The 24,958-nt window shown below is 34.5% G+C and overlaps 1 protein-coding gene across 1 annotated transcript in view; it reads left to right on the top strand.

The window, feature by feature from the left end:
- The window catches only part of EYS (eyes shut homolog), a 706,383-nt gene that overhangs the window by 223,300 nt on the left and 458,125 nt on the right, over window positions 1-24,958 (top strand). The window contains exons 19-20 of the mRNA XM_062489770.1: window positions 7,268-7,465; window positions 9,797-9,918. Of these exons, the coding sequence (XP_062345754.1) occupies window positions 7,268-7,465; window positions 9,797-9,918 (320 nt within the window). The remainder of the gene's footprint in view (window positions 1-7,267; window positions 7,466-9,796; window positions 9,919-24,958) is intronic.

Genomic DNA, 24,958 nt, shown 5'->3' with positions numbered 1-24,958 from the left:
TTTTGAGAAAAGAAGGTGTGATCTTGGAACAAAGAAGATTGACCACCAGAACTAAAGGTAGCCATTATTGCAACTCATTATTGACACCCACAAGTCCTAGGCCATAACGAAAACCTAAGTTTGATACAAGTTTTCTGTAAGCTTTTCACACATAATATTAATTTCAGTTGAATGCTCTTGCAGATAAAATAAAGAATGAAAATAAAAGCATTCCCATATATTTAAGTCCAGAACAAATTTTTGTTAATTGTTTTCCATAGTAAAATTCTTCTTTTTGTTTCTGAGAAAGAGAGATGCATGCTTTTGTGTGAAATGTGAAACTCAGAGATGTGGATACAGATATATCTTCATTGTTTGTTCATTTTAAACTTGTATATTTTGAAGAAAAAAACTGTACCTAAATAATACATTCAACTTCTGCTTTCTTCTATTTTTACAGAAATTTATACAGGTATGGAGCACTAATATATACATCTCTTTGTGATCTTCATTTTAAAATTTGTGATGTGGGTCTTTTTCATACTCCATTTTAGCACTGTTGCATGCTCTGCATTATCATATATAATTAAGGAAATTATTTTTACTTGAAAGGTGCTAAGTATTTCTTTTCAAATATCCTTCCTTAAAAAAAAAAGTACATGATTTTCAATTAGTATGGATTTCAGAGAAAATATCTTTCCACTGTTTATACAAAGAATCTCAAAGCAATTCCTTAAATGGAAAGTAGAATTTGTATTCCAAAGAAAATAATGAATTTGCTTATAAACTAGAAGTGAAAGAAAGCACTTGTTATGCTTTTAAAATATTATAATACTCAGCTTAATTTCAAGTAATACAAAAATATGCATGCTTCAATTATTTTTCTATTTCCTACCCACTTCAATGGTACTTCTGTTTTTTTTTTATTTACTTTTACTAATCCTTAATCATCTCAGTTGTGGAGATATTTTCTTTCCTTATAGCAGATCAAGATAAGCAGGCAGTTTTTAAAATAATGGCAAGCTTAGAGGTACATCTAAGACCAAAGTTTTGAACTTTTAATAGAGACAATTTTATCTTTAAGATTAAGACATTTAATATTTACAGTCTCAAGGAACTCAAATTTTAGGTATCTAACTTCTTGCTCATTAGTGTTCCTGGGATTTTATGATAAGTCTGTGAAGGTCTTTAGGAGTAAGAGCTACTGAGCTGTGTAAAGGTGATGAAAACAAAACTATATATTTCTCTGAAGTGATCAAATAACTTTTGAATTAAAATTGTTGTATCCATTCATTTTAAAGGGATAATCTTGGGAAAAACAGTAAATTGAATGTAGATTGAGGGGGTGGACAGACATGTCTTTATATAACTTCATAGTGCCTTTGTACACTGGGTTATTTCCCATATTTAAATATATTTCTATTTTTTTTTCAAAGAATTCTGTTGACCTAATTTATCTTGGAAAAGAGTAGTGATTAATTTCAAAGTTAGAGAAGGGTCTTTCAGCTCTGTTGTTAAAAGGTAAGTTAAAAAAGATTGAAACAATGCTGTTGCAGTGATGTTATGATCACAAAATCAGTGTTGGCCCTGCTATCTGCTTGCTTGTTCTTGAAAGTTTCTGGTCGTCATGAATGCATATTTAATACCATTACCAGAATACTTGTTATAATTTAGGAAATTGCTATCTAAATGACACACTTGTTTTTCTGGTGGATATTTTATTTTCACTATATAGTCATAATTGTACCATCAGTCTGAAATGAGATGCATTTTGCAGGCCATATTTTTATAGCAAAATGCTGAATTTGAGACCTGTTGTCAGGTTTCATTCCTTAAAATGTTAGTAGAAAATGTTTTATTTATTAGATTCTTTTCCTAAAGAATAGCAACATTGAAGAGATGTCACTTCTGATTATAGGAGACTTCAGTACTACACATCAAAACATTTCATGTACGCATTTATGATGAGCAAATAAAACAAATATCAATAGCTTCATATAAAGAAATAGAAATTTATATCCAGCAGTTTATTTTCTATTCCATTTTTATAAATGGGGCTTTTGACTTTCAGTAATTGCCTTAAAAGGACAGTCTTTTTCAGCAAAATAAAATCTATTTTCAGTGTTCATTTACGGTATTTAGAAATTCTGCACTACAAATATTATAAGCAAATAAGTAGAAAAAGAAACTCATTAATATCTGCAGAATGAAATTTCTAATTTCAATATGCTTCTCACTCAAAAACAACAACAACAACAAAAAAATAACAGAAAAACCAGTATTTTCCAAATAAATTATTCATTGATATATATATAGTATACTGATAAAGAAGCATACTATATGCTGTTAGTATATGCTTATATGTAGATAAAGATGTGTCATACTTAATGCAATATATTGTGCAACTATGAAGGAAATTGTCCTTCAGCTGACTGTTTAATATAATAATTTTTGCATGTACTTTTGAGGTTCAGGTTTATCCTAATAGAGATGCCTTTAGTTGCCCATTAAAGACAATTCATTATTGCAATCAATAAAATGTAGCCAAGAATTGAACAAGCAAAAAGGTTAAATCTGTCTAAAGGAAATAAGCATAGTTGTAAAGATGAGCTGAACTTATTAAATAATTAATGAATTTCTGTGATCAATTCTTTCACGTTTCATCTGTAGGACATTCTATTATTTTGTCATTTAAATGTTTAGTGAATATTAATTTTTTACTCTGAATTTAAAAATTCTGACATGTCAGTGAGAGAAGACAGTTTATAAACTGTGTTTCTGGCACAGCATTCCTTTTTGTCAACAATCACAGACCAGCTGTTTCAGAAACTTTTCAGATCCAGTGAGAAGTTTTATGTTTAGCACAAAATAGATGTATTAAAATCAATCAGCTGCAGTGAAACATTTGTGCAAAAATATTTGTATAGAAATTCTTACACAAACATTTAAAAGAGAGAGAAAACGCTTAAAACAAAAACTGTTTTCTGATTAAGCTATTTTTATTTTAAAAAATCAACCTGTAATCTGTTTGCTGTTTGATTTATCCTTAATCATACATGACTTTTACAGCTTTGTGAAAAAAACGCTGATATAAGAACAACTGCAGCAAGTGAACCTGTTTTGCTGGTGTGCAACCACCTGCCTACTACAATACAACCTACTCCTATCCGACCTTAATCTTTGTTTGAATATGCATTTAGGAAAAAAATCTTCATTAACTCATCCAATTTTATTTTCTCGTTTTCTTGCTTCTTGTATTGATTAGCATTAATAATTAATTACTTAAGAGAAATGTATTAGGATAATATCAATAGTTGTGATTGTCTGAGTAAGAGAATAGTCTTTTTACTTATTAATTCTCAACACTGATAATTAAAAATTAATGAATTCAGGGAAAAGGACTGAGTGGGATGGAGAGAGTCTTATTGTTTTATTATCTTTTTGTTTTACAAATCTTCCAGTTAGAATAGGAATGAAACCTTTGCCATTTCTGACAGTAGCAGAAGAAAAGATTTTTCATGCAATGATATGCATGAAAGATGGGTGGGAGGAAAAAGTCGTTGACTATCTAATTAAAGAGTGTTGAATATTGCTTGAAATAAGGCACTAAAAAATTATAATATTAATAGCAACTAACATCATTCCACATGCTTTAGCCTCATTTGTTAAACTAGTTTATAACCATATTTTACTTTACCATTCCTTATAAATGTCAGGTTAATTTAATGTTCCTTGCCATGCATCCAGGTTTAGTTTCCATGCTGCCAGGGGAAGGACCTGATGAATAAGAATAGTCTACACAGGATCAGTGATAACAAAATGAAAGATGAAGAAGCTTTTCTTAGGCTCCCTGAGAGAGAAAGCCTGATATCCACTGCAGCAGGATGGGAGGAGATCAGGGCAGGTAGAGGATACACTTAGGCATGGGGAGAAAGAGGCTCTACATGTGAAGGCTGGAAGAAGATTCCTTCTGATTACTTGGATGAGAGGTTTTATCTGGAAGGGCAAGGGAGCTGTCTGAGCCTGACTCATACATCCTCATCTCTACCACTAAAATAAAGCAATGGTTGACAACAGATAAGACGCTTCTCTGAGGGAGAGTGGTACCAGGTGACCAGACCTGATCTCTGAAGAGGTTTATTTGCATGTCAGAGATCTCAATGTGGGAAAGAGATTAGCAGATCTTGGCTGATTACCAGATCTTGCTTACTCTTCCTGCTTGTCCATGAATGCACCAATGACAATGCCAATAGAGACCCAGAGCATATCAAAGGTGACTAGGGGACTTCAGCAGCAGGGGAAAAAACTGTGGAGTCCAGATAGAGTTTTCCCAGCACTGCTGGTAGGAAGATAAGCATCCTGGGGGTTAACATCTGATTAATGTCAGAGGCAAGACTTCATCGATACATCACTCAAGTGGAACAGGCACAGTGGAATGACAACCATTTAAAGAAATATTGTGGTGGATGTTTTCTACAGATAGCTTGATCAAGAAAAGTTTCTGAAATCATCTTTAGGAAATTGGAAAAAAGGCTTAGGAACATTAGTTTTCCTTGGGATATTACCACACTGGCTTTTGTTGGAAAGACAACATAGAAAGACACAAATATTTGATCATGGTGACAATTTTTTTAAGCAATTGCAGGGTGAGAAACCTAGGGGAGATATTTATCTGTATTCTGTATTCATGAATAGGAAAGGAAGTTTGGGATGTAGAGGTAGAAAACAACTCTGTCAATAATGGCAGTAAGATGATAGAGATCATAATCTTAAAAGAAATGAAAAATTCAAATAGCATAGTAATGATTCCAAACTTCAGTGAGCTGGTTTCATTTGCTCAGAAATCTGTTTTGCAGGCTCCCATTAGAGATTGCACTGAAGGGAAAAAGGATTTGTCTTGAATCCACTGATTTATCTTAAAAGACCGTTTCCTCAAAGCACAGTTCTTTCCAATGTGCAGAAACTCAAGCAGGTGTGGCTGAAAAACAGATAAATGGGCTCCTGAATGAGCCTAAAGAGTAAAGGAAGTGCACAGAAGGTAGATGCAAAGGTAAAGTTGCCTCTCCAGGTAAAGAAAATTAAGTACTGCATTACTGGATCATCTGACAGTTCCATTTAGGATTGTGAGCCATGTGTTAAACTTATTTGTGTTATTCCACTTTAGGAATCAGCAGGGTTTTCACTCATGTCAAGCTGTTGTGATATAAATATGGAAACTTCAGGGCAAAATCTCAATGAGCCATATGGCTTCTTTTGCTGTGCAATTTCATGAATTCCAGATCTGAGAGTGCTGGCTGTCTTTAGCAGTATCATCCCACATCAGAGAGATCATAAGCATAAAGGCAGGGAACAACTTATGTTGTTTTTCCCTCATTTGTTAGCATCATTACTGGGGTCAAAGGGTTGTTGGATTTTTTTTTTTTAACCTCAGTTCTGTTCCTACTTGTTGTTCTTGTTATTAAAAGCATTTGGAACTCAGCCCTTAGGTGACTGTCTTAGAGTAAGCAGTCAGCTCACCTACAATCCTGCTGGCATTTTGGACAGTGTTTGTTCCATTATTACGAAGGCTCCTGGCAGGAGCTGTGGCCTATGGGGGGTCTGCACTGAAACAAGGTGAAAGTGTGAGGGTCAGAAGAGAGATGTCATGGACTAACCACAGTTCCATTCCCCATCCCCCTGTGCTATTCATGGGTGAGGAGGAGGAGGTAGAGGAGTCTGAAGTGAAGGAGTGAGGTTGAGGCTGGGAATAAAAGAGGGGTGGAGAAAGGTGATTTTAGCTTTGTGTTTGTTTTTTACCATCCTATGCTAGTTTTAATTGTCAGTTACTTCAATCAGTGCTCCTCAAGTTGTTTCTGTGTTTTCCATGACAATAATTTGTAAATGCCCCTCTCTTTATCATGGTCCCCAAGGTTTTCTCTCTTTTTTTTCATCTGCCTCTTGCAGGGGATTGAGAGTGGCTGGATGGGCATCTGTCAGTTACCAAGATCAACCTATTCAAGCATATATGCGTGTATTGCATCTTCCACATGACTTGTAGTGTCACATGGGTTTGTAGTGTCACATTGCCCATCACTGGGTTAAGGTTGTAGCCTATCTGAGGAACAGAGAGGTTCTTGGGACAGGGATAAACTGCTGCAGAAAGGAATGACTGGGGCAAGGGCACTGGTGAAGTGTGAAGAAGGCCTGGAGAACAGCAAACCCTGGGAAGCTCCACCAGAAAGCATAGCACAGACACAGCTTCAGTAGTCATGGAAAGGCTTCAAAGGGACTCAGAGAGGCTTGTGTGCAGTTTGTTACAGCCCTCAGTCACTACAGGCTGTCTGAAAGTAAGCCTGAAAGAACAGACTTGACTCCAGCAACACTGAGTGAAAAAGGCAGGCAGATTTACAAACCCAAATCCATTTGATCTCAGCTGTCCCTGCCATCCTATCAGTACTGGAAAACATGAAACAGTTTTGTTTATGTTCTAACAAATTAAGGCTCATTTTGTAAGGCCTTTAAATCTCTTTTTATCTAACTATTCTAAATTAAAGATTTAGATGAGGGCATCTGTGACCCAAGATCCACACCAAGATGCCCAATCACACAGTTCCTTGTATAGTCCAGATAAACGTTCATAATCTGCTATACAAGAGTGTTAGTAAGGAAAGAGTACTATTGTATGGAATTTTTATAAATAATGGAGGCATTCTCTCATGATTATATAAGTACATATTTTCAGTAAAATAATTTTAATTCAGTCATTGATGGTAAGGAGAACAATTATACAATGTTGCATATATTTAACTCATGTTCAGTATTATGGGTCAATGTATGAACAATTCACATGGTAGGTGAGACAACAGGTTACCAAGACAAAATAGCAGAAAGCTTCAATCAAAATTCATTGATTTTAAATGAATTCTAAATATTGCAATTTTTTGCGATTTAAAGCACAAGGATAAAGACAAAAGATGGAAGATGTTCCTATATATTGAAATCAGTGAGATAGCTATTAGGATTTTAAAACATATTGTACCATATAAAGTAATACAACCAAAACATAAATTTTCTCTTTTTTTTCTTATTTTTTCTTTTTTTTTTCTTTTCTTTTCTTTTTTTTTTTTTTTTTGTTAATTATAAAAAGCAAATAAATGTTTCTGCATGGTAATATGCATATATGTACCTGTGGGACCCTTCTACTTGATTTTAACCAGGGTTATAAAGAAAATCAAGCTCATAATAGGCAGCAGCTGCAGGGATATATTCATTATTTTAACACTGACAGCTTTGCCGTCTTCTTTTTCAGGTTTAAACTGTGAGTTTAGGCCTTGTGAGGCCAGCAATCCCTGTGAGAATGGAGCTGTGTGCATAGAAGAAATGAATTTGGACGTTTTCCCCCTTGGATTCCACTGCCAGTGTGTGAAGGGCTTTGCAGGTCCACGCTGTGAGATCAATGTCAATGAGTGCAGCTCTAACCCTTGCCTCCACGGATACTGCTATGACAGTGAGTTCAGTGTGGTTACTCACTTTAATGTAGAGCAGTCTTTCTCTTGAAGTATCTGTAGCTGCTGAGCTGCTCTGGGGAGAACAGTGGATAATTTACTGAAATTCAGCTTGTCTGAAGCTTCACAGCCTGTACCAGAAGGATTTTTTTTTTTTTTTGCCAAAATGCCTCAACTCCCAACGTTGGGGTTTTTGTGTTTTGGGGGTCAGAATTTTAGCTAATGAGAAATTTTAATGAGATTTGTGCTGTCTCCTTTGATACCTAAATTAACCAAAAGCATCTTAGATGTGCATTTCATGAAAGAATATTCAGGTGCTGAAAGAGAGCTCATGGAGCACTTAGGCATTATATGTCACAATTCTAGTAAGTAAAAAAATTCAGTTTAATTTCAAACTAATGCGAAAGGGTGTACCTGCTTACCTTCTGCATGTAACTGTGTAACTTACTCTTTCATTGAAAGATGTACTTAAGGATTTTAGAAGCAACTTGATTACCCTATTGTACTCTGTCTGGATTGGCAAGCCAAGTTTAGTATAGACTACTTACCTGATAGTTTTGTAGGGCTCTTACCATCTTTCAGACACTTTCTATACTTGTTGTTTAAAAAAAAAATAGCAGAAGTAGTAATTTTCAGAGGATCTTAAAATGCTGACTGGAAAGCTGAAAAACATCTGAAGGTCATGCATGAAGCTAGAGTATTAACAGTGCTAGAACAGGTCAGGGATTTTTCTAGATGAGTTTTGAAAGCCTTCAAAGGGCAACAGAAATTTCTTGGGACAGCATATACCACCGATCAACTACTCTGGCAACACTCTTCCAGTTCCATCCAAATCTCCTGAGCTGTAACTTTTGGGCATTGCCTCCTAGTACTACTAAGGGGTTTCATTTCTGTCATTTGTGCAACTATCTTTGAGGTTATTTTTAAATAGCCCACCCACTATTAATACTTCCTTGAAGGTCTACTACAAAGCAAGCCTGGTTGACTCAACTTTTCCTCATAGGGGCCACACTTCAAGTGCTGAGTAACCGTGTTTGTCTTCTTCTACATCTCTCTCCTGTTTCCTTACATCCTTTTTAAAAAAAGGAATGATGATTTAGGAACTTCCATTAAATGCATTTTTTTTAGAAAAATTTTCAGAATACCTAATCATCTTACTGGTTTCAGATGAGATCTTAAAGAACTAAGCCCAAATTACTAAAAACATTGTCTAAAACTCTCCTAGTTAAAATTAAAATAAAAATCAGTTTCAATAAAATATCTTAATATTTTTTTTTCTTTCCTTATCAGGGGATAAGGTGAATAACTTAATCCTCTATCTAGCAAAGACTATTTCCCATTACATTTACAGATGTTTTCTATGTGGACTACATTGGTTTATAGATTTTTTGAACTGGAATTCAGATGAACTGTATCAAAGTTCTTCATACTGACAAAGTGCCAATTTTGGGGGGAACAGCTTGTCTCTGTGGTGCCTCTGGCTTGAGTTTTATCATGCGGACATTTGAGTTCCTCTAGCCTATGTGCACTGGCTGCAGAAAGCTGGAATGCTAAGGAAGCTGAGAAGCTTTTAGCATATGAATAATGCTCCTGTGCTGAAGGACTTAAAGCATTTAATGAATACAGTAGCAGCTGTGTGTACAGACACGATGGTAGAACAGATTCTGTGGTAAATCTCAGCGATAATGAAGAATCCAGGGACCCCTTTGAGGTTAAAATAAATGCACGGCTGCAAGAAGTGATTACTGCTCTCATGAATTCCATATATGGATGGAGCACTCTAAAGATTCCATTTGGATCACTAATGACGAAAAAGAGACAGGATTCTTATGATTATCTTATTAAGAAATGCATCATAGAAAAATTCAACTCAAGTAAATTTTCCCTTAATTTAGTGATATAAGACATTCCTTACAACAACCATAACATTAAAAACAACCAACAAACCAAATATTGTTTAACTGCCATATCCTATTTATATATAATTTTAAAGATAAGATAATTTGTATTTTGTGATTGCTTTGTGATGGAAAATTACTCCTAACATCACTTTTAACTCATTGTTTTATAACTCTTGAATTAAAATATTTCAATTGTTTAAGTAAAATGCAGTACATTAATCTGCTTTCATATTTAAAATATATTTTGAGACCACATTTAATTTTTTTTTATTTTTTAACATATCCACACCATTTAAGTAAAGCTGGTCCTCATCTTTTCCATATAGTATTCATATACCTGTAAAAGTTATATTCATAGTATTAATTTAATTAGTATATTTACTACATTCAGTTGTTATGACTCTTATTACTAAAGTACTATTTCTGTTGTAGTTGTCGATGGCTTCTATTGTTTGTGTAACCCGGGATATGCAGGACTGAAATGTGAGCAAGACATTGACGACTGCATAGTCAACGCTTGTGAACACAATTCTACATGTGTTGATCTACATCTGGTTAGTAGCAATTTTTTTTTTAATTAAAATAATTGTTAAGTTTTCATTCTAAAATCTAGAGCAATATTTTTCTGACTTCTAAATGTCCTCTTGGTCCATACATCCATATATCAAGGGCTTTATAGTCATGCTTTTCAGACACTTTTTTTTTTTATTTGTAATTTTATAGGCAGTGGGAAAGAGGAATGTTTTTATTATTTAAAAGCAGTTACTGTATCAATGTGGATATACAGGGAATTCAAAAGGCACATAAAATTTTCTACTGGGTGTGTTTATGACCTCATTATAAGCAACAGGAATACTCATTTACACCAATTACACTGACTTCAAAGGGACTTAAAAAGTATCCTACCCAAGAAAACTGATTTACTTCAAGTACTTCAGCATTTATTTTCAAAATTCCTCGGTATATTAGATTCAGAGATATGAACTGTGTTAGAAATAACTTATGTTTTCTCAGAAATAAAATCATTCTATCACCTGATTCTTCCATGAGAGGAAAGAAGACAGAGATTCACACTGTGTAAACTTCAACACCAGAGGTGGCCCATGTTCTCTGCCACTCCATCCAGGAATCTGCCAAGAAGCAATTTGTTTTCATTGTACTCAACAGAGACACTAAGACCATAAAGTATGAATATTTTCCTTAAGAAGCATTCGGGCTGTCAGAGAAATGATCAGTTAAAAAAAAAAAAGAAAGAAAGAAAGAAAGAAAGAACAGCTTTTTCTTTCTTATTCTAGTTTCAACAGGCACATTTGTGAGAATTACTAAAATGATAACTTCAGAATTCAAATAATATTATGAAGCTTAAATGTAAGTGTCTATTTATGGAATTAGCTAAACATCTAAGCACCAACCAAAAATCATCGAGTAGGTAGGCAGCACAGTCCCCAGTTAAGCTGCCCACCATTTGAATCTTCAGTTTGGGTGAACTGAGCTACCCTGTAGGAATTGTAGCATTTGTAGCATTATTGCTAAAGGTGTTAGCAATTTCAGGAATCCAGAAGTGTATGAGAGGTGTGGGTTTTGGGGGTTTTCTTTGGATGGTTTCTTTGGCTGATTTTTTTTTTTTTTTTTTTTTTTTTAGATTGCTTGTTTGTTTTTGCTTGCTTGTTTGTCTTACTACATGCATAAAGAATTTTTTTTTCTGACAAATTCTGAGGGTAACCTGAAATTGTCACTATTTCTTGAATTTGAACTAAACTTAGCTGCTTCAAAAGAATTGTCTCAAATTCTCTAATTTCCAGAGCTGTTTCTTCTTTTCACCAGTTAGAACTCTTTATGAACTGTACAATATTTTGGGGAGTTTTCTCAAGATGGTTTGAGAACTAGTCAACAACTTGGAAAAAATCAAATGCTTGATATAGAAACCACAGTTTGTGAAACTTGTCTTTGGTTGCTATTTTAAATGCACATTTTTCTACCACTAAACTGAAATTATTATTTCAAGATATCATACTGGACACATATTGCCATCATAAATACGGATAGAGAGCATTCCACAAAATACATTTTATGGCTCCAGTGCATGTAGTGTCTTATTCTCTAGGACAGTGTGTTGCATATGTTGACATTTCAGGTACTATTCCTAATTGCAGCAGATACTTTAAATGAGACTGACAAAATGGAGTTTAATATTACAGTTCAAACAACATTCTCCCTAAAAACAAGGTAAATGTAATGGAGAAAAATATGGATTTTTAAAAATTGAATGTGTTTTTCCCCTTGAGAATTTTGGCTATGCTTCACCAAATGAATTCCAATATTGACCCATAAATAAACCCAGAAAAGTTTAATAATTTGAGCAAAATTTACATGATAAAGAATAGCAGCTCACTTCAATTTCAAACACTATTTTAATTTTTTCTTCACACGTCTTTCATCCTTTATTCCCTTGAATTATTTGTGCTTACTTTTGTTCTGTAGTTCCTCTATATTTCTCACCTTTTTCACAGACCTATGCAATTTTGTTTTAAAGGGAACACAGCACAGCAAATCAGTGAGATCCATACAAACTCACTCTTTCTGAGAAACCTGACATTCAAAACATCTATGTGAATAACAGTATCTACAGAAAGTAAATGCTGTAGAAACTTAATGGCAAGGTGTCATATTAGACTCTGTGTTTATCCTTTTCAGGCTTTTTCAAAATTGTTCACCTATATTGTCAACATCACAGCAGTCATTTATTTGAAAGGATTCATTTTGATATTGGCTAATACACCGATTAAAAATCTTCAGTATTGTTTTCATTACAAGATTGTTCTTTGGCATTATATTTAGTAACATAATTTCACTGTCAAAACACCCCCCAACCAGAATGGGTTCTTCTAAGTGGAAAAGTTTTCTGAAAAGAAATTGGGAATTTCTTGTATTTTTTTTTTTTTGCTTTAGTAATAATAATTCATTTCTATTCAATATTTACATTTCTCCTTCTCTACTCTTCTCCAGAGTATTTACTTAAACTAACATTTATTATATACCTTTCTGAAATAACTTTCATGTGGATCATCTTTTAAGTTGAATCTAGAAAGGGACCTAAAAGTTGTTACTTGTTTTGAATCTCTTGTTCACTAAGTGACTGCATTATTTAGTTTATTTGTGACTATGTTATTTCACATACTAGTTCCATCTTACTGTATTCATTATTGAATGGTACTGAATTTTTTCCAAATCATATTATCTGTTTATACATCAAGATTTCTAAGTGATCAGCACGAAGAGGATTAATGAATTAACATATATTCATAAAAATGGAAGAAGACCCATTCCTTCTTCTTCAGCTGCAGCAGCTGTAAAAGAACAGATAATGAATGCCAATCCCCTAGAAAATTATTTTTTTACAATACAGTCTGTCTTCATCCTCCTCTAAAATGTAAAAAACTAGAGAATAGGAAGCAACTGAAGCATGATAAAGGAAGATTTAAAAATAGATGGAAATCTCAAGAGTTTCATAATTTCTGCATCAAATACCATTTTATTCCAAAGGTATATTACAGCAGCCTTATTATACAAGTCAAAGACCAAAGATCTGAGAAAGAATTCCAATATACCTTCTAATTGCAACATATATTTCACAGACTTTACATTGTCTCTTCAGGCAGGGGGTGGCAATAAACAACTGGACTGTGGGATGAATTACAGAAAAATTTACATTGAAAAAGATCTTCAAGATTATTGACTCAAACTGTAAGCCTAATGCTGCCAAATTCATCACACATGCATGTCCTTGAATGCCACAGGTACATACCTGTTAAATACCTTGAAGGATAATGACTGAACCACTTCCCTAGGCAGCCTGTTGTAATGCCATTTAAAAGAAGATATTTTTCCTTAATATCCAATCTAAATCTTCTCTGGTGGGAGATCAGGATAGGTGGAATACAGAGTTTAATCACACAATTACATAAGGAGATTGTGATTTCCTACTGCATCTGAAAATTCCAGTTCTCCAAAAATTACATACCATCAAGTTATTATATGGCAGTACATGCCACTGTCAGTCATACTAGACCCTCTGTGGCTCAGGAATAAGTAATCAGTTACCCTCATGCTAATAAATCTTCATTCTGCAATCCAGCAGCTCAAATACCTTTGTTGCATTTTTTTCAAGATAAGGGTGAATTGCCATTGTCAGAATGACACTTGCAGTATTTATCCTTCCTCTTTGGTGTTGGTAATGTGGTATAGAACAGAGCTTTAAAATTAGATAACAATGTTATCTTAGCAATGCATCATAAAGAACAGGCACAATAAATGACACTCGTGAGGGGTTGATTCAGCTGCAACCTGAGGACCGCATGGCCACTCACTGTGTCCTTTCTGTGGGATGGTGAAGACAATAGAAAAGAGCAAACAGAAGAAAACTAGTTGAGATAGTTTAACAAGCAAAGGAAAGAGGAGGAAGAAAATAAAACAAATCACGTGAATCAAAGGCAATTACTCACGCCTTCCATGTGTACACTGATGCCCAGCCAGCATTTGAATAATGGCAACCTTATGATAGGCTTTCACCAAAGTAATTTGCAAATTCTTTAAAAAGTTAAAATAATTAATTCAAAGTATTGTTGGGGGACAATAGATGTGGATATGTTGTCCATAATGATTTATATGAGATTAGATCATGTACATAATCCATACAACATAAAACATTATTTTGGGGTATTTGAATTTAAAAAATAAGAAGGTAATAGTATCTTCACAATAGCTCTGACTTCAGTTTTTGCTTGTGCTTGTCTGTATATCAAATTATAATGCAAATCCTGTCACTTTAGTGTATATGGATATCCATGCAGAAAATTATAATAGTTGTTTCCTTCAGAGCTTTGTTTCTGGAAGCTATTATTTCTCTGTATTTACCACATAGTAAAATAAAAAGTATAAACTGTAGATAAAGTTATAATTGCATGATAATGCTTGTATTGCAGTCCCATGTCCTTCTTGTGGCTAAGTCTCTACCCTTACTTGATTTAAAAGGCAATTATTTCACTTTCAATAGAATTTAATTTTATGGAAATGTGCTCTTAATAAAGTAATGGAGAATATTGCCAATTTGAACTAGAAGAAGAAATATTTTCCTGCTTGGTTTCTGTTTTTTAAATTGGTAATGGAAAAAATGAAGGTACTTATAACAAGGCAAAATCATGTAATTCAGGTCTTTTAGGAACTTATATTCTGGGTTGTATGGAAGGTTTATGTAAAGGATGGAGAGAGACAATTACTTTTTTTTTTTCCTAACAAAAAATAGGGTTGACAGATAGGAGGCCTGTTCCATTGTTTAAATTTCAAGAACATAACACACAAGTAGGTTAGCTCATTGCATAAATTGTAAAAAAGATTTGAAAAGAACTCTGGCATTGAGGATTAAAGTACACAGTACCCAACTGTTAACAGCTTATGTTACCCAAAATGAACTTAGTCAAGTTTTGGATTAACCTAAAACAATTTCCTCAAATAGTACTCTACACTTAAGTTCCTTGTAAAAAAAGATGTTTCTGTACTTTATGCTAAATAGAGAAAAGAAAAAGAATGATCTCCAAAACCTATAACTTATTTTAAAACATTGAGAAGCACTCAAAGTGCTTCAGGAGGATCATCTTACTAGGTGATGAGAGCAGGTGGTCTGACTCTTGAAAGGAAATAAAAGGCTAGATAGGTCTACATCAATGAAGTTACTAGATTTCTGTGGGCATGGAAATTCTCTGAGCTTTAAATAAAGCAAACAAGCACTGCCACTGAAGTTGGTCTGAAACTTTACTTAACTAAACGTCAAGCCATATACCATGAATGGTGCACAGTGTACATAACAAATTACAAGCTCTTAATGGTTACTAGGTCAAATAAATTCAAGTTGACTTCTATGTGACTTAAACTTATGCATTGACCTCATTGAGAGTACCCATGTGGTGAAACTGTGCATGCTGGACAAATAAGTTTCAAATTGCCAATTGCACATCCTAGAAAAGAGCTGTACAGCAACTGTAGTAAAAAACTAGCAATTGCAGCAGTACTTCTGCAAAGTTTTCCTAATACAACTCACTGTGCTGCCCTCAAGATTTGACTTGCTGTCCCTGAAACATTTCATCTTCCACTTATATTTAGTTTAAAAAAAAAAAAAGAATTGTCTTCATATTAAAGGTTTTTTCAAGATCTATTGAAATTACTTCCTCCTCTGTCTTATACTATAACAATAAAAAAGATGAAAAATTAGTCTTTCTTGGGTGTACTCCTTTGTGCTCTAATAAGTCCACTTGAGTCAAAGACGTTAGAATACACAAAATTAATTACTGATTTACTGACTTTGGATAATGTCCTTGGTATTGATCTGTGATATTATACATTACTTGGATAGACTGATTATGGTATCTTATGCCTTACTCATCTAATTGAAAGTTGATTTTGGCAAACAAGTATCATACTTCCATTTATTTGTTTTATTTTTGACATTGTTTTAACATGTTTAACATGTAACACAAGGTGCAGGCATCTATAAAAATTTGTGGCTTTAAACAACAGTGTCAGTAAATACCATAGGAGTGAAAGCTTTCTATTTTCTTTTTCATAAACTGAATTTTAAATACTCTACAGAATGAATAAAATTGTCACAAAAGTGGAGGAAATGGAGATTAAGAGGAAGTCAAAGACTGGCTTTCCAATGAGACTTGTGAACAGAAGGCAAATCAATGCAGTAAAGATACAGGAAGGTAGTCCCAGATGGTGTGCTTTAAATTTTGCCTGCAGTGAGGAGGCTGGACAGACAAAATCAGTGACAGCAGGGAAAGAAGGGAAGAACTTCGCAACATAAGGAAGGAGCTGGAGAACTCTGGCCTACTTATGGAAAAAATAACCCTAAATTTGATTTGTGCACTATATGAGGGCTAACATGTTTAAGGTTGGAAATGAAGAGTTTATACCTTTGAAGGCATTAAAAGCCTGGCAGTGGTATTACAGAGAATTGGAAGTACAAAAATGTCATTGATCCATAAGGAAGAGAATTCTACAAATGGACGTTTATCTGCAGTGAAGTATGTAATTATATGTACTTAGCAGCTTTATAGAGCAGAAGATCATGGAAAGGTATGGGTCCACAAGGAAATTATTCTGAAATAAGTTAAATGGTGAAATTCATAGGAGATCCATCACTTTCTGAAAACTTCCCACATACATGTCCTTGCCACACAACACACAATAATTAACTGGAAGAATTAATTAAATATAGAATAAATTCTCCATATAGCAGGAAGGGTGTTTTCTTTTGCTCTAAGTATATGAAATAGTTGTGCACCTGAATGTTTTTCTAGAGAAAATGTGAATGTTACTCCCACTCCATCAATCATGAATTACACTATGGTGTCTCTTCCAAAACAAAAAAAGTTCTGCAAAAAAAAAAAGTTCTAGGTTCATTAGGTCTCTCTAGCTGCTAACTCTTCAGGCTTGGGAAAATTACATAGCACCTGGGATGGAAAATAGCCCAGAGAAAGATTTGTTATACCATTTATTTTAGTTATTTTAGAGTTCTCCAATCTGTCCTCCTTTAGATTTCAATATTCCGTTCCAAGGATTCTGACTAAAATTTTTTTTTACTGTGAGTGTAATGAGTCCCAGGAACAGGTAGTTCAGAGAAGCTATGGATGCCCCATCCCTGGAAGCAACCTCATCTAATGGAAGGTGACCCTACCTAGGGTCCATATCTTACAGTATTATTTGTTTGTTTGTTTGTTGTCATTTCACCCTTATCCTGTTTCACTTATGAAAATGGAAAAGAGGGAGCTGAAGAGCACCCATGACAATTTACTACACACTGGACTTGTACTAATAGGCACTGAGTTACTTGCAAGAGTCAGTTGCTCTTATTTCTGTTGCCTAGCTATCCTCTTTCAGAGAAAAAAAAAACAAAACCAAACTATATTAAATATATACTTTGATTTGATATAATCTGCTTTATTTACATAACACAAAACTCTGAAATATGCTAAGATATGTCCCAGAAAAAAATAATTTTCAAGATTATTTCAGAAAAATTTACTCTGAAAGCACTGGGAAATTATTTCATTCATTTAGTGAGTAATCATATTCATTTCTGCAGGTCTATTATGGAATTGTGAATATGTGAGATTATGCCAGATGTGGATTTGACTGAAATCAAAACTCTTTACCAAAATTTCTTTTGAAAATAATCTTGATGGTCTTTGAATATTTCCTCATTCCTCTCCCCCATTACTTCAAGTCCTGCCTTGAAAAATGTTTTGTAAGGGCTATTGAACCCCTTTGCAGGGACTCACATGCACATACACCCATCAGAACTTGGAGTTAACCAGGAGCTTTCTAAAGAAGCAATTATATAAGCATTTACATTTTTGAGACATGATGCCAAAGCATTAAAGGCATCTTCTTCATCACCTTTTGGTTCTGTAGTAAAAAAGAGAAAACTTATTTAGAGTTCTCTACTAACATTTTTAATAATTTATTAATTTTTTATGCTAAGACAAAGACTTGATATATTTCATAAATGCATTACTATGTTTGTTTCAGTACATCTTAATACCAGCCAGGACCCCCTGAATGTCTCAATAAGATGTATTTCCTTCCAGATTAATTCTGTTCTAGTCAGACATGTATCTCTTATATTTCAATCTAGTACTCTTTCTGAGGTTAATTTGTATAGAAATATTATTTCTGTTTATAGGCAAAGAAGATTATATGAAGCAAAGGCTTCACCACATTAATGTAGACTTAATTTCTTAACAAATATCTATAATGTAGTCTGACGTATAAATACCACTGCAATGTCCCTGGGAAAAATTCTGAATTTCATGTTTGGTTTCCACTAATTCACACATGCTCAGTGGAAACATTGAGTGTATGGAGAACAAGAATCACTGAGATACAGAGGTGACATGAAGTAATTCTTTGCATTCCAGTTATGTTTTGTCCCTTTTTTTTTCCTTAAGTGTTTTTTTTCTTTTTCTAGTTGAGGAAATGTCAATTAATTCCATGATTTTTATTCAGAAATTTCTAGACCTTCTGTAGTGGGAATAATAAAAAAAAAGCAAACAACCAAACCCAAAAACAAGCCAAGAAAAATATGTAAGAGATTTCCATCAGAACTCCCCCTGAGGTGAAACTAAGAAGCAACAACACATGAAAAGAATTTATGAATTTTATCTTTTTTTTTTTTTTTTTTAATGAATATGCAGAACAGGTTCACTGTCCTTGTAGCAGATGAGGGACTAGGAGTTGTGCCAAAAAAGTGTCCAAACCATCTGAGCCTGAGGCACTCAGCAGCACAACAAAAAACAGCAAGTGACAGTACAGGGGGACTATAGTAGCCTAATGAGTTATTTTCAGTGCCTTTATTCTGAGTACCACAAACAAAGATATTTTGTTAGAAAAAACAAGAATAGAGTCCTAGAATTGCATTGCAGAAACATTATACATTGAGAATTGACAAAAAAGTTGGTTCACACTTGTGAAAGTGGCACTCAAATATCTCCATTAGAAAATGCATCAGTAGTTTATTTAACAACCATTTGATTTGAGTTCAAGTGATGAGTATACAAGGATAGGAAGCTCAGGTTCCTTTGATACAATCTTAGAGTAAAAACATTTAAGATTAACTTGTGCAAGGATAGAATCAGAGTTTTAGTTACTAGTGACTAAGTTATACATTACTTTAGGTCACATTAATATGTTTTTTTTTACTTAAAAAATGTTCTGTAAATGGATCTATAAATTTACTTATGTAGGTTCTTCACTGAAAGTGTGAAGGAGTCACAGTGGGGACATTCTGTGTAAACTTAGTATGTGTTGATCAGAGCACAAGGCATCAGAAATCCAAACCCAACTCAGATTTGAAAACTCAAAAAGGAATAATTCTGTCTTTTTCACTCATATTTTATAGCATACCTGAATTAAGGGTAATGCTACATTTAGCAAGCAACACAGATAACCCCAGAGTGAAAAAAATGGGTGCTGAGGCCTGGCTGCAAACTATATATTTGTTTGGAGGTCAGAGCTTGCCATCTTTTGGAGTTAAGGACGGCATTAGGTGGGCACATTTTCTGTTTCAGTTTCTTTCAAAAGTGATTGGATTTGTGTGCACTGAGACCACCGTATGGCAAAGCACAGTTAAGTGAGGACGACTGAGAAATTCATGTCCAAAGCTTAGTCCTTGGGTAAACTAAAACTCTAATGAGTCTGAACCATAAGAACCATGACAACAAGAAGCATATGAACACATGGTTGGTTTTAAATTGCTTTGGCCAATAGATTCATAAAGGACAAGTCTTCTGAAACAGCAATTTGCGATCTCAGTATGGACAACAGCTTGGAAATCTCTGGCTTTAAGTCTGTCCCTCATTAGTCAGCTGAGATACTCAAATTAAGTGTAAATGTACTGATTGCCTATAAATGTTGTCCATATGTTTGTCTGGTTTTGTGCCCACTAGGAAATCAGTGATCCATTTAACAGAGCCAGACAAAATGTGCCAAGTGATTAAAAGAGCTTAACTCTTACTGGTTCATAACAGTGCATGTCATACCACTCCACTGAAACCCAGCATTTGTGCATTGGAAAAGACTCCACATAATGTCCCAACACCTAAAAGACATCAGAAACTAAATTTAGACCATTCTTACTGACAACCTGCCTGCTGTCAAAGGTACACTTTTGAACTGAACTGAACCATGAAGGAACCAGCTAGTTGTTAGCTCTGCACTGACAGACACCATAGAAAGTACGATACCATTTTCTGGTATGAGACTCATCTGGTGAGAGATGAGTGCTTAGATGCTTTAGGTATCTTCATTGTGATATGAGCTTGACTTACATGTCAGTGTAACACGTGTGTTAATGTAGTTTAGTCAGTGACAGGAAATACAAGTCTAGTAAGGAGTCATTTTCAGTTCCTTTATTCTGAGTACTACAGACAAAGATATTTTGTTTCTTCTTGATAGGTGTTCCTTGAGGTGCTGAGCAGTGTTCAAGAACCTTGCTCATATGTAATCAATGAGATATAAAAACAATGAAGAAAAAAAAAAAAGAAAGAAGAAGACCACTGGTGGAGGACTGCAAGTTTTCAACTAGTCTGGCTTCTTTCAGTTTATAAGTGCATAGGCTATATCTGAAATGTCTTTTGAAACAAGTATCTGCACTTTAGAGACTTTGTAAAACAACTTTAGGACCTGCAAAACTGTTAGAAATTTCTCATGTAATATTAATAAGATGATTTCTGATTTTAATGTTTGCAGACTCTAATAAAATATATGCAGTATTTTTAAAAACAAGCTCGCAAATATCAAACTTCTGAAAATTTGCTTAATCCTAAAATACAATTAAAGCGTAAGAGACTGAGTTTCTTACATTCTGCTGATTTTGTGGGAAGAGGGTGAGGGGATGTTTGGTTTTGTTTTGTTTTGAATTGTTTTGTGGTGGTTTTTTTTGTTTTGGTTTTGTTTTATTTGGGTTTTCTTGGGGGGATCTTTTGTTAGGAGAAACAATGTAATATTTTGTGCAGCAGAGAAAAACACAATACACTTTTTGATTTACTCTGTTGCCACTTGCTGGTTAGTTATACATCTGGGATGACTGTCACTAAATGATTTCTGAGTAAGTCCAAAACTGAAAAGCATCTGCAAGCAAAATATCCCAGTGCTATAGAGAATAAAAATGCACATTCTGCATGTGTACCCACAAGGGAAAGACACAAAAGGCATATCAAAGAGTCTGGCATTTTCATTTTATTACCTAGGCAGCATTCCCAGTCTCCTCTGGCTGTGGACATATGCTTTTTAGTCATGTTGTGATAGTTGTTTCATGCTTGAGGAATGAACAATAATTGTGACACAGTTTTTTACATGCTTTAAATATGTCAAGTTCATTAATAATTGTAATTATGAACAGTAGGCCAAGTACACCTCAGAGTACCTGCTGCCATGCAGAAACTCAGATCTTTCTCCTCAGCCTTCATTATGTACACCTGTAGCTTCCAAGTTCCTAGCTTTATATTACTTCTGTTGGTTTTGGCTGTATTCCCAGTTTGTTTTCCTACCTTCCAAGCTGCCAGTTTTTCTCCACTAAACCTTTGTCAATTAAGAAATCTATACTATTTCTATTAGTAACTGCATGACTTTCATTAAGAGAGACTAAAAAATCGTAGGTTTCTATGTTATACTGAATTGTAACTGACTGAAAGGAGACAAAGGAACTGTGCAAAAGAAACAAGCTTTTTAGTGTAATCTTTTAGCAATAAAAGCATCCCGCTAGGAAAAAAAAAAAAAGGAAAAGAAAAGAAAAGAAAAGAAAAGAAAAGAAAAGAAAAGAAAAGAAAAGAAAAGAAAAGAAAAGAAAAGATAAAAAAGCAGTTTAGGTGGAGTTTCTGGAGTGTCTATTCCCAACTGCTTTGTATGACAGAAATTTAGACTAAATTTGGGTTTAGACAAAAAAACATTCAAATAAATGCATATCAGGAAAAAAAATATTCAGAAATTTATTTTAAAACTGGGTAATTAATACACAATAGTTGTTTGATATAACACCACTTTTGATCCAGTTGAAGTGTACTGAATGCTAAGAAAACCCAGACTTTTACTGCTTTAGGCTTTTCTCCCGTCTTTACTGAATATATTTCCTCCCTACAATAGTTGTCTAAATATTTTATTTTTTTGAATTGCCCCAATTATTTCACTGCTACTGTCACATGTATAATTTTTTTCTTATGATGTTTTTGATTATGAACCCCAAAATTTCCTTCAGTTTCTAAACCGCCAGAGAAGCAGAACACACATCAAACACAGCCTTTATTTAGCCAGGGTATATCTGAATATCTTTGTAATCTCTTTTTGTCTCTAACCTGTAGGTGAGAGAAAATAATTTCTATGTAAAGGTTTAACACCAGCAGCAACTAAGCACCAGAGAGCTGCTTGCTCACTCCACACCCTGGTGGGGTGGGGGAGAGAATTGGAGGGCTAAAAGTAAACTTGGGGACTGAGAAAATTTAATGATTGAACTAAAATAATTAGAGACAGAGGGGAAGAGAAGTGATAAAAATGAAACCAATTGCTCAGCACCAACCAACTAACAGCCCAGGCTGTTCCCAAGCAGTAGACCCCTAGCCAGTTTTTCACCAATTCTATATGCTGTGCACAGCATCACAACTGCCCTTTGGTCAATCAGGGTCAGCTGTGTTCTCTTACAGGCTTTTGCCCCCCAGCCTCCTCAGCAGTAGCAGGAGAGCATGAGAAGCTGAAAAGTTCTTGACTTAATGTCAGACCTGCTCAGCAGCAGCTAAAACATCAGTGAGTCACCCACATTATTCTCATCCTAAATCCAAAACACAGCACTGTACCAGATGTTAAGAAGAAAATTAACTCTATCCCATCCAAAATTAGGACAATTAGGAAACATCATTCTCCAGAAATTTGAAAGTCACAGCAAAGTTTACATAGGTATAGCTGTGAAATTGTATATTGGGAATTTACCCAGGTCATGGTTAGAATCATAGAATCAGCTATGGTGGAAAACACCTCCAAGTTCAAGTCCAACTGTCAATCCAGAAGTGCCAAGTTCTCCACTAAACCAAATCCCTCAGTGCCAAATCTACACAACTTTTAAATACCTCCAAGGATTGTGACTCAATTACTTCCCTGGGCAGCCTGTTCCAGCACTTGATAAGCCTTTCCACGATATTTTTTCCCTGATTTTTTTTTCCCATCAAAAGCTTCACTGGTGCAGCTTGAGGCTATTTCCTCATTTCCTGTTATGTGCAATTTAGAAGACACAGATTCCCACATTATTAACTGTGCTTTCAGGTAGTTGCAGAAAGTGATAAGGTCCCCCTGAGTCTCCAGGATAAACAACCAGTCCTCATGAGAGGTGTGCTCCAGACCCTTCACCAGCTTCATTACTCAAGTACTTTTTATTATGCTGTAATTTCTTTCTAATGAATTGGTCATTCCAAATATTTTCTTCCTTCTTTTTCTTTTTTCATTTTTCTTAATTTACGTATAAGTCCCAGTCAGGTTCTCACCTTCAAGTTTTAGATGGACTATTCATTATAAATTAAAGCTTTGTATTCTAAATAAGCACTATCCTGTTTGTCTTAGAAAACTGAAACCTCCTTCTTCATCTATTATTAAGTACAGTTGTGGCAGCTAATCCAGAATAGTGCTTAGAGTGTTTTTTTCCATATATATCAGCAAACAAATATTTTTTATTCATGTTCAAAGTATGAATGCTTAATGAAATACCAAAACAGCAAGATGTTCAGGGGGACTTCTTATCAATTACCTCATGATTTCTCGATGCACAGAATGTTATAGAGCTCTTCTGGATTTTCTTCAGCTCTATGTTCTTTCATACATGCACATATTCTGTGAGTGAAAAAAGATCAGGAACAATGCTTGAAATAATTTCTTTTTTAAGTTACTTCTAATGTTCAGTGGTTTAAAACAGTGATATTTTCTAGCTCTTCACACACTTTTCAGAAACAATCATTTAATCAGAGATAAGTAACTTTTATATATATATATATATATATGTATTTTTAACAATTATACTACTATACACTTCCTTTTTAAATCTCAATCTGGTTCAAAGAAACTGGTCCAATATTTTCCCACTAAGTTTACCCTGATACTACACTTTAAAAAAGTATATGCTAAAGTCTTCAGTTAAAAAAAACAAAAACAAAAACAAAACAAAACAAAACAAAAATCCTACACCCTGAATAGTATTGATTTAATATAAAAAAATAAATTTTATTCTGTTGCATCAACTTAGAGTTTTACATTCTTCTGGGCATATAGTCAAAGTGAAATATTCAAACCTATAACGTAGTTAGATATATATAAAGTAAAAAGAATTTGTAATGTTGTTTATTTAGAAGACAGGTAAATCTTTGCTTTTTTGTATCTCAATATCTTTAATAAAATATTTTAAGAGAAGTTATGTTATACATGCAAAAAGGTCCCCTCTGTTTCATTCTGCCTCTGGTTCAAAACATTATTTTCATACCATACAGTTACAAACAAGTGGAATGAGTTTCAACAAGCAGTGTATACCAAAGTCTTGTAAAAGAAGAGAGGAGAGGAGAGGAGAGGAGAGGAGAGGAGAGGAGAGGAGAGGAGAGGAGAGGAGAGGAGAGGAGAGGAGAGGAGAGGAGAGGAGAGGAGAGGAGAGGAGAGGAGAGGAGAGGAGAGGAGAGGAGAGGAGAGGAGAGGAGAGGAGAGGAGAGGAGAGGAGAGGAGAGGAGAGGAGAGGAGAGGAGAGGAGAGGAGAGGAGAGGAGAGGAGAGGAGAGGAGAGGAGAGGAGAGGAGAGGAGAGGAGAGGAGAGGGTCCGTGACCTAATGACACAACTGCCATCATGCCAATAGGAAAAAGGAAAATAATATATCATATTTGTATAGAAATTTCTGTCATGTATAATCTTTTTTGTGGCTTATTGATGAGTTGCTGATCCCATCAACATGCTGCTGAAATCCAAAGCATGTAGAAAAAGTCTAACTTTGCACCAGCATCATAAATTGTAATAGATTTAATA

The sequence above is a fragment of the Cinclus cinclus genome, chromosome 3 (genome assembly GCF_963662255.1).
Source record: "Cinclus cinclus chromosome 3, bCinCin1.1, whole genome shotgun sequence".
In the NCBI taxonomy this organism is placed as follows: domain Eukaryota; kingdom Metazoa; phylum Chordata; class Aves; order Passeriformes; family Cinclidae; genus Cinclus; species Cinclus cinclus.
The sequence above is the reverse complement of the archived record's forward strand: the minus strand, read 5'-3'. Positions and strand labels throughout refer to the sequence as shown.